This window comes from Arachis ipaensis, chromosome B03 (assembly GCF_000816755.2).
Source record: "Arachis ipaensis cultivar K30076 chromosome B03, Araip1.1, whole genome shotgun sequence".
In the NCBI taxonomy this organism is placed as follows: Eukaryota; Viridiplantae; Streptophyta; class Magnoliopsida; order Fabales; family Fabaceae; genus Arachis; species Arachis ipaensis.
The window spans coordinates 124,135,390-124,146,053 of NC_029787.2; the positions used below are offsets into that span (position 1 = coordinate 124,135,390).

The following is a 10,664-nucleotide window of genomic DNA, read 5'->3' on the forward strand; positions in this document are numbered from 1 at the left end:
TATTCATTGGCAATCTTAATTGATTATTAATATAATTAGTTTACGAAATTAAATCAAATCAATCTCAAATTGAAAAGTCACAAAAAAAAAATCTCAAATTGAAAAATTCTAATAGTTCAAGTTTTTTCTTCAATTAAATTTTAATATGATCTAATTTCATAAACTTATTATGTTAATAGTCAATTAAAATTCATAGATATATATTAGAATATCACTTAATATGCTATATTAGTAAATTTTAACACCATTAATAAAAAAATTAACGAAAGAACTAACATAACTAATTAAAAATTTTTAAAAAATGAATTTAATTATTTTGTTTTTTTAAAACTAATTTAAAAAAAGAATAACCTTCTAGGCTAATTCGACCTTTTACTGGACTAATTATATATGCCCCCAAAAATCATTGCACCAATCAACAACACAATAATACTTCTCTCCACACACCACCCTCCAGCCTCCAACATGGCCAGAGACGAGGAAAACGAAAAGCAGCTACACATAGTAATGTTCCCATGGCTGGCCTTTGGCCACATGATCCCTTACCTCGAGCTGGCCAAGCTCATAGCTCAAAAGGGTCACAAAGTCACTTTCATCTCCACACCAAGAAACATTAACCGCCTCCCAAAACTACCGCAAAACCTCACCACACTTCTCAAATACGTCAACCTCCCACTACCCCGAGTCGACAACCTCCCGGAGAACGTCGAGGCCACAACCGACGTCACATACGACGTCGTTCAGTACCTCAAGAAAGCTTTTGACTTACTCCAACAACCCTTTGCCCAATTTCTGGAATCTTCCAACGCCGACTGGGTCCTCTTCGACTTCATTCCATTTTGGGTTCCTTCCGTTGCTTCCAAACTCGGCATAAAAACCGCTTTCTACAGCATCTTTCCCGCTCCTCTAATGGGCTTCCTTGGGACTCCTCTCTGTCTCATGGGTAACGACTCAATCCGTACCCAACCCGAAAACTTCACCGTCCCTCCGCCGTGGGTCCCATTCCCTTCCACCGTGGCATTCCGTTACTTCGAGATCATGAGAATATCTGACATTCTCTCCGATAACGCCTCTGGCATCTCCGACAAGTACCGCTTCGGCGCTGCCATCCAAAACTGCGACTTCGTCGCGGTTAGGGGATGCACCGACTTCCAACCCGAGTGGTTTCAGGTGCTGCGGAATATTTACCAGAAACCTGTTCTCCCGGTTGGCCAGCTCCCCACGACGGGGTTTGCCGGTGGCGAAGACAACGACGCGTGGCGGTGGATAAAGGAGTGGCTTGACAAGCAGGCGCGTGGGAGAGTGGTGTACGTGGCGTTCGGGAGCGAAGCGAAACCGAGCCAGGAGGAAGTAAGGGAGATAGCTCTCGGGTTGGAGAAAACGGAGCTTCCGTTCTTTTGGGTGCTTAGGACTCGACGGGGAACTTCCGACACGGAGGAGCTGCGTCTGCCGGAGGGGTTCGAGGTGCGAACTAAGGAGAGGGGAGTGGTGTGGACGAGTTGGGCGCCGCAGTTGAAGATAATAGGGCACGAGAGTGTGGGTGGATTCTTGACTCACTCCGGTTGGACTTCGGTGGTTGAGGCTGTTGAGAAGGAGAAGCCATTGGTGCTGCTTACATTTCTTGCGGACCAGGGGATCAACGCAAGGGTGGTCGAGGAGAAGAAAATGGGGTATTCTGTGCCAAGGAACGAGTTGGATGGATCGTTTACGAGCGAGGCGGTGGCTGAGTCGGTTAGGCTTGTGATGGTGGAAGAAGAGGGAAGGGTTTATAGAGAGAATATAAAAAAGGTGAAGCACTTTTTTGTGAATGAAGAGAGACAAGAGAGGTACGTTGATGAGTTGCTAAGCCACCTTCGCAGCCACTAGCCACTACCGTATAAAACTCAATACTGTCTTCCAATTTGGAAAAAAGTATTAATAATCAGCCTCATGAAGTGGATAAAAGATATAAATACGTGTTATGCAGGCTTATCATATTATATATTGTATAATGTGGTGATGAGTGACGAGAGTACGAGACTGAGTTAGCTCTATCTAAACCAAAATAATGATGATGTTAAATTTGGCGTATGTATGCTAGCTAGTAATGCATTACTGTTGTTTTCTTTTCCTTTACTTAATCATTTTCACAAATGAAGAAATAAATAAAAGGAAAAGAAAATAAAAATGATGGTGTGTTACACATTTTTAGCCCAATGGCAAATTCCTTCTATGTTCATTTTTACTCTGGCCCAAATTGCAATTAAGAAATTACATTTCTTCCAAAATAATGTCTTATACACATTTAGAGCCCAAACAACTATTTACAACTGATTCTATTCTTGTTTCATAACTAGGTGACCCCCATAGTCTAAAATTTGTCTTTATAAAATGAAAACCAGGATGAGCTCCTAAACCTTTCTAGCCGAAAAACATATTTTCTAACTCCTACCATTGCATGTTGTCGTCACCTTCACGACCCACAACCTATCGGAAAATGAATGTCGTTGTCATGTTTACCTTAGTTTGTTGCCCATTATAATAAGGAGAATTTTATGACGAAGAGGTTAATGGATATTTAGTTATTTATTAAAAAAAAAATTATATTTTCACTATTTTTTTCTTTTTCATATTCTTTCCAATAAACATGGCTCAAGATTCACAAAATGTGTGCTTACAAAAATGTTATTTGTACACTAAAATTAGCTATTAAAATTAATATATGTATGATTTAATTTATTTTCAATGTCTATTTATATTCTAACATATATTTTATACTGGTGATTGACTTTAGTGGCTGATTTTGGTATACACGTAGCATAACTCTGCGCACAACTAGAAAATTGCTTAATACAGACAGATTTGGTCTTTATTAGGTAGCGTTTGTTTTGAGGTACTGAGACAGAGACTGAGAGACTGAAATTCAGTATCGTGTTTGTTAATTTAGAGACTGGTACTAAAATTTCTGTCTCTGTCTCTAAAATTTCAGTATTTCAGTACCTCCAAAAAGTAGGGACACAGGGGACTGAAGTTTTTAGAGATGGAGACTGAAACTTTAATAACATTTTATACCTAAAATACTTTCATTTCAATTAATTAATTCCAATTTTATCCTTTGTGCAAATTAAATTAGAGTTTCATTCTTGTTTCAATTCCTGTCTCACATTTTGCACCAAACAGAATACTGAGATTTATTTCAATTCCTGTCTCTTAGTCTCTGTCTCTCAGTCTCAGTCTTTCCGTCTCTGTCTCTCCACCAAACGCTACCTTACAGACAGATTTTTGGTTACTGACGAAATTACCGACGAATTTCGTCTCTCTGTAAAAGCCTCGTCGAAAATTATTTACCGACAAATTTTTTCCGTCGGTAATTTACCGACAGATTTTTCCTCGATAAATTCTCCCCTCCATTTCCCTAGAACGTCAAACTTTCTAATGGATTTTTCGTCGGTAATTAGAGATAGATTTTTCGACGGTAATTAGAGATAGATTTTCGTCAGTAATTAGAGACAGATTTTTCGACGGATTTCCATTGGTAACTAGCATCAGATTTTTCGACAGATTTTCTGTCGGTAATTGGAGTCTTGAAAAACCATTCCAAACTCTGAATACAAACAGAATCCGTCTGTAAATCTGTCAGTAAGGTAAAATAGATTTTTTTTTAGATTTTTCTATTGCAAAATGAATATTTTAGGTTTGTTTTCTAAATTTACTCCATCAAACACACTGTAAATTGAAAAAAAGAAAGCCAAAAATCACATAGATAAACATATTATTCATTACATGATACTTATAAAATCGGATGTTATTTTTCAACATCATTAGCCAATATCTTATTGTCTCAATAAAAAGATATCCAAAAAAATAAGATGACAAACTCAATGTTACATGGATCTCCTTCATTAACTAATGTCATAAATTACACTTAGCACTTAAAGATAAGATAATCTAAAATATTAATGCATAATTAAGTTGCATTAGCAGCATCAAGCTCCACATTGAAAGTTGATATTGACATCTCCTGACTGAAATAAAATTAAAACCTCTCAGTGCTAAAGATATGATGGATAGATAGCCATAAACCTTTAACGGTAATTAAAAGAGAGAAAAAAAATCTCCACCTGTTATCGAGTGAAATAGCATAGCTATTCAAGGCCAATGCACATGAAGCAGACTGCAAAAATAACCCATATAATTATATTATTGCAAATATTATTTAAAATGGAGGATTGAAAATTTGTTATATCAGTCAGTCAACCAAAATTGTACCGACATAGTTTATTAGAATGCAAAACAAATTCAATAAAAATTCCAGGAGCAAAAGCATCAACCAAATTTCGAGATGAAACATACAAGATTTGAATATAAAAGCCACGGGAAGTGAGTGTTATCTTCATCCATCTCCTTTGCCCAAGCTTTCCTGAAATCTGCACTCCCTTGTTTTTTGCTGCTAAAGATATCATAACCTTTGCGTCCACCTTGAGCATATGTTCTAATTGCTGGAAATACAGATCATTAGTTAAACAGAACAAAGTAGTTCATTGTCATCCAATGGGATCTGCACAATTTCTACGGTGTCATCAGATAGCGATGATGAGTTTGGAGTTAACCCAACAGCTTGCTCGCCGTTGATAATCACGATCATTCCTCACTGATGCCTCTTGCAATGAACCTGACTCCTGAGCTAATACAGACTTAACCTCTGCAGATTTGGTTATATCAGAAGCCACCCCATCAAAATGAGGAAACACATTAATTGAATCAGGTCCAACTCCTCCAGAAAGTCCAACTTCTACATTGTGTCGATCCAGCTCAACATACAACATGTTAATCTGAGAAAAAAACAACGGAAAAAGGTGCATTAGTATCTACATCTTACCTGGTCAATCTAATATACTACTATTAAACCGAATCTTCTAGTAAGTCATCGACAATGCTCTCTTAGAAAATCCAAAAAGAACAAGGCACGTTACCTTCTCAACAAGTTCCGCATTCTCCAGCACCAATTTCTCCACCAACGTACAAGCTGCTTCAATTTGAGACTTCAACTCCTCATTTTCAGAAGCACTTTCCTGTCCACCATTAAGCTAAATATAATCAGACATAAATAGGCAAGCAATTGAGGAGTTTCCCTCCTCCTCCGATATGAACCACAGGTTCACACAGTTGATAGGTCTATACAAAAATGCATAAACATTGGGAGACACACTTGTTTTAAGGAAACATATAAAAACAAGAAAAATATCTGTCCTTGAACAAAATTTGCTTAATTTTTGTCCTCAAACCGAGAACGAGAACAAAGACTACTTTTGCCTTATCTTAGTTTCAATGTATCTATATTTTGTGTGCTATATCATTTGAATATAGGCAGTCATCGACCATTAGACAGCAGCCTCAAGTAAATTTTTAAGTATCAAATATTAAAACATTAAAGATCATTTCTGATGCATACAAGTATCAGTGATCCTCTCCTCCTTTTGAAAAGTAATTAAGGCCCATAAAACTTGTATAGTATTATATAGTATATCCAAGAAGCTACACAAAATAAACCTTTACAGATACATCAGCTGAGCGGAAAGATGAGCTGTTTTCAAGGTTCTGAATTGTTGTTTGAAGACTTGACACATTTTTGCCCAAAGACAGCAAAAATGAAAACAAAAAAATAAATAAATATAAATAGAAAAAGGAATAGGAAATTCATCAATAAAATATTGTAAAAGAACCATGAACACAAATAAAGAGTCCGCCATAATAAAAAAGATCATTGATAACACACTTTCCAGCAAAAAAATCAAAGTGCATTTTTGTAAAATAAATACCTATCTTCTTGTAATAGCTTAATTCTTTGTCCAATTTCAGCAGCACAGCACACAATTGTTCCTCCAAAATGACTTTTGCAGCTTCTCCATGCTTGCTAAGGGCAATAACTGCTCAAACAACGCAAACAGCGCATTGGAAGGCTATAGAAAACAAATAAATGAAATTGATAACTCCAAATTTGCTTCATATGATCAGATACTTTCATATTGAAAATAAAATTGAATGATGAAAATTGAGAAAAAAGAAGAAATATGTAATACCCTACCAGACAAAACTTTACGCTTAAGCCTTTAACTAGAGGTGGTGTGGTATTACGACCTCTAAAGTAAAATATATACATAATAGTATTGGAAAGAGAGTAATATATGAGGAGCCTTGGAAAACAGGTAAAAGAAAATCACAAAATAAAAAACACAACGCTCGAAAAACGAGATTACTTGCGTGCTAAGAATCTAAAGTTTATAAGTATAAATAAACAGAAAGTGAGAATAGAGAGTCAAAGATACAGAATAACTAGCTCCCAACTCAGCCTGCGAATCTAAGACTGGCCGGAGAATATTTACATACATATATACATATCCCAAAGCCGAAAATACATAGACGAAACCCTAATTCTCCATAATCCTTTAGGAGTAGAAAAATAAACAAGTATATAAGAGGAGAATATATATGTACATCTATCAAAAGATCAAAAGAAGCCCCAAAAGAAACCACTTCGCTGCAGAAGCTCCAAACGCCTAGCGAGGTGCCTCTCGACCTGCATCTAAAAAACAACAATACAATATGGAATGAGAACCAGAGGTTCTCAGCATGGTGAAGGTGCCACGCACATAAGATATAAGGTCATGGGAATGCCAGAGGCAATCCTAAAACGCCGACACTCAGGTTATAAAGCTTAAAGTACTAAATAGCAACCATAAGGAAGGGTGATCTTCTAAGGGTTATTCAGCCTAACTCAAACTTAATTTAACCACTAAACTCTTTCACCTTTCCTCTGTTCCTCCATCTTCGATAATCCGCATAGACAAACAAACAGACAAAGCAAACACAAATAAAAAATAAGTAGTTCAAGTAGCAATTACAACAGTTAGCAGAATATAATCAATTAGACATTCCCAATTATGCATAGCAAACAAAGCACACATATGCATATGATGAATGTCTATCCTATTGGCCGTGAGCTCACGTGTCGATTACTTTGCCAGAACCGGACACATCTAGTAGCTAACCCAGACATTGATCTCTAGGTTGCGTATCTCCAGGAGGATCATAAACGAAGGAGAGTGCCTTTCCACATCAAAGAAGTGTGCCTTTCCACCTTCTCCTGGAGGAGATACGAAGGAGAGTGCCTTTCCACATCGAAGGAGTGTGCTTTTCCACCTTGCAACCAGAGATCAAAGAAGTGTGCCTTTCCACCTTCTCCTGGAGGAGATACGAAGGAGAGTGCCTTTCCACATCGAAGGAGTGTGCCTTTCCACCTTCTCCTGGAAGACATACGAAGGAGAGTGTATTTCCACATCGAATGTGGGAGAAACAATAGGAAGGAGAGTGCCTTTCCACTATCCCCACACCCTCATCATGACAAGAGAGGAAACTTCTATCCTCAACCTGCCATCCGAATACATTTTTCAAGTTAACGAGCAATCGGGATCACACCCAAATCTTGCCATCTCGACCATTCTGGCCACACACATATCTCGACCGTTCCGGCCACACACACATCTCGACCATTCCGGCCACACATAATCATCCCCAATTTTATCATTAACACTTCAATTCAGTTACTCTAGACCTTCCTTTACTTCCAAGTAACCTTCCGTCTCATAGCTTAATCTCATCATTTGCAACCTTTACTTTATCTCCAAGTTTCCTTAATTTCGTAACTTCATCCTATTACTAGGCTTACTGTTATATCTAGGGCTAAGGAATGAAAATAGAAGACTAGAGGTTTGAATTTGAACTTTAAAACACAAGATCTATTTTTGTTGAAATAGGAACCACGCATATGCGTGGGTACGCGCACGCGTGGGTACGCGCTTGGACCAAGATGCGTACGCATGCCCCTTCTCGCGTACGCATGCAAACCAGACAGTAGCTACCATATGCGAATGGATGGTATGCGTACGCAAGAATCCTACGTCACGCGTACGCGTGTGTGGGCGTACGTTTTGTCAAAATTTTTATTTAAGTTTGAAAAGCTGCAGAATTGCAATTTAAATCCCAAACTTCTGACGCGCATAACTTTTTCGTTTTAAATCATTTTTCATCCGTTCTTCGAACGGTGTAAACTTCGCAATGGACCTAATTTTAATATAAAATAGATTTGAAATAATTTAGGAGTCCGAAAGCCGAGTTATGACTTGTCGAAGTTCGGTCAAAAACCAAAGTTACACAAAATCTCCAAACCTCATTTTCTTTAAAACTAAATTCCAAAATCAACATACCATACCCACAACCACCAACACAACATGCCATTCTCAATACTCCCACAACCTTCATGTCCTACCATTTATCAAATCAACAATATCATGCACCAACCCCTTAAATACATCAACAAAATACTTATTTTACCTATCCAACATATATATATATATATACATATATTATCATAAGTCACCATTTGACTCCATTCAAAAAACACACTTCATATCAATCCCATATAACCCTACTAGCCACTCATCATATTACAAATCATCATACTTTAGTTTTTACCCCATTCACACCCTAAATCTCTTGCTCTCATCAACAAAACCATCATCATTCTATCATGCATACATCTACAATCAAATCATCAAGCTTGCTAACAATATCCAAACACCTAAGGAGCATTTATTTCCACTATAACCATGATCACCAACACATACTTATTTATATCATCAACAATATCATTAATGCTAAACATCCAACATACATAATCATTCCAACCTATCCTACGGTTCTCTTGCCTAAGTTTTCACACGACATTATCTATTAAATACGCAAAATTTAAACCATACCTTGGCCGATTTTCGCGTATACCCCAAAACACCACCAAGGCACCAAAAGCAACCCTCAAAGTTCAAAGTCTCTAATTTACAAATACACACACCTAATACACATTACCACATATATATAAATTTCAATACCCAAAACTCACATAATGAAGGGTTTGACTAGGGTTAAAGATCCTTACCGTATATGTGCTTCAATAATTAAGCCAAAACCTACCAATTTCTCAAGTCAATTTAATCCTAAAACATCAAATTAATCAAAATCTTAATACCTCAAAACCTCAACATTTTTGAACTGAAGAAGAAATAATAGGATCTAGGAATATGATTTTCTCACCTTAAAAGGTACCGGGCTTTGTAGAGCTCGTCACTGCGGATGCGTGGCCGTAAATAGTGCGGCGATCGGAGGTCTAGATCAAAAGTTATGTGGGTTTGAATTTATGCCCAAGGGTTTGGAACCTCTTCCTTGCTCTCCCTTTCCAGGAACGTGTTTCCTTGGTTTGGGATGAAATGAGCTTTAGTTAATGAGTTGTGGGTTGGGCTTTGGGCCCATTTTGATCCAGTTTGACCGATTTAGTCCAATATTTGGCCAAAATTTTTAAAATTAGTGTCAAAATTCTTGTTTTAATATACTCTATCTTATTTTGCTATAAAATTTACATTTCTAATTTCTTTGATTAAAATTTAAGTTATTGATTAATTATTTACTAATTATTCGAGGTTTACAAAATACACTGCAATGTTTGAAAACGTCTTGATGCATCATTTTTTTATCTAGCAAATGTTACAAGAGTAATAAATATATAATGCAATCAATGTGAAGACATAGAAATAGAATGATTTATAAATGTAGAACTTAAGCTGAATGGCAGTGTGCCACAATTCAATTGTATAAAATATTAGTCAATAAAACCCTTAGAAGGACATTTAAAAGCTAAATAAAAGAAAAAAGACCTATATTATCATTCCATGACAGAGAAACTTACCCACTAGTCCCAGCAAATATGAAGATCTGAAAAGGTTTCTAATTCGAATATGTAACTTTCCTGGAACAATATTTTTAATTGAGTTCATTCAGCATGAGAAGACATTAAAAATTTCAAAACAATTTAATACTAAGTGAACTAAAATAAACCAATGAAACACTTGTGAATGGGTGAGGTTAAGCCATGGTGGTTCGCTTAATCCCTCTTTAGTGTGTTTATGACCTAAATTTTTTAAGCAATAAAAAGGAAAATACATCAAGCCCAAAGAATTAAAGTTTGCAAACAACTGTAGTTGCCTTCTGGCTTAATCAGCTCCGGCAAAAGCCCAACCGGCTGCTGATTGTCCAAATTCTCAGGCGCAAATCCATTTATTCAACAAAGAATATTCAAAATTTCTCAATTACCATGCTTCAATTTATAATATAAAGCTAGCAAATGAATCACAATCTTTTAATGATGGTTTCCAAAATGAGAGATAAAAATGACATGGAAAAGAAATGTCACAGGCACAGCATTGCATGCAAGAGTCATATACCTTTTTAAGATCAGCCAGAATCAGTGAGCTCCTAGTTCTGCATATGACCGATGTTCCTTTGCAATCAAACACCATTTTTGCACACTCAATCATATTATTGTGGTTCAGATCCATGAGAAATTAAAAGATCCCAATGGAGATGCACAAAAACTTAATAAAAAGCAATTCAGCAGATTTCAGACAAGAATAAGAAGGAGAAGCCAAAATTAACAGTCATAACAAGAACAGGAAGGAAAAAGAACATACATGCTAGGGGTGTATATGGTCCGGCCCCGAACACTTTAGGGGCTAATTTAATGTGATTTTATCGGGTCTAGGGTTGGGTACGGGTCTCAAAAATAGACCCGATCATTA

General features: G+C 36.8%; 1 protein-coding gene and 1 long non-coding RNA gene across 3 annotated transcripts; one reads left to right on the forward strand and one right to left on the reverse strand.

The window, feature by feature from the left end:
- LOC107631374 (UDP-glycosyltransferase 91A1) lies at positions 434–2,196 on the forward strand (the record flags this gene model as incomplete). Its single annotated transcript, XM_016334803.2, is given in 1 exon segment — positions 434–2,196. A coding segment is annotated over 1 exon segment (1,401 nt). The 3' UTR covers positions 1,867–2,196.
- On the reverse strand, positions 3,947–9,342 carry LOC110270380. 2 transcript variants are annotated; one of them, XR_002359859.1, is made up of 6 exons: positions 9,127–9,342; positions 5,799–5,906; positions 4,953–5,051; positions 4,333–4,811; positions 4,101–4,153; positions 3,947–4,004 (listed from the first exon to the last, which is right to left on the reverse strand). It is a non-coding gene; the product is annotated as an uncharacterized LOC110270380 (long non-coding RNA). The 2 variants fall into 2 exon arrangements; XR_002359858.1 differs by lacking the exons at positions 5,799–5,906; positions 9,127–9,342 and adding an exon at positions 5,530–5,617.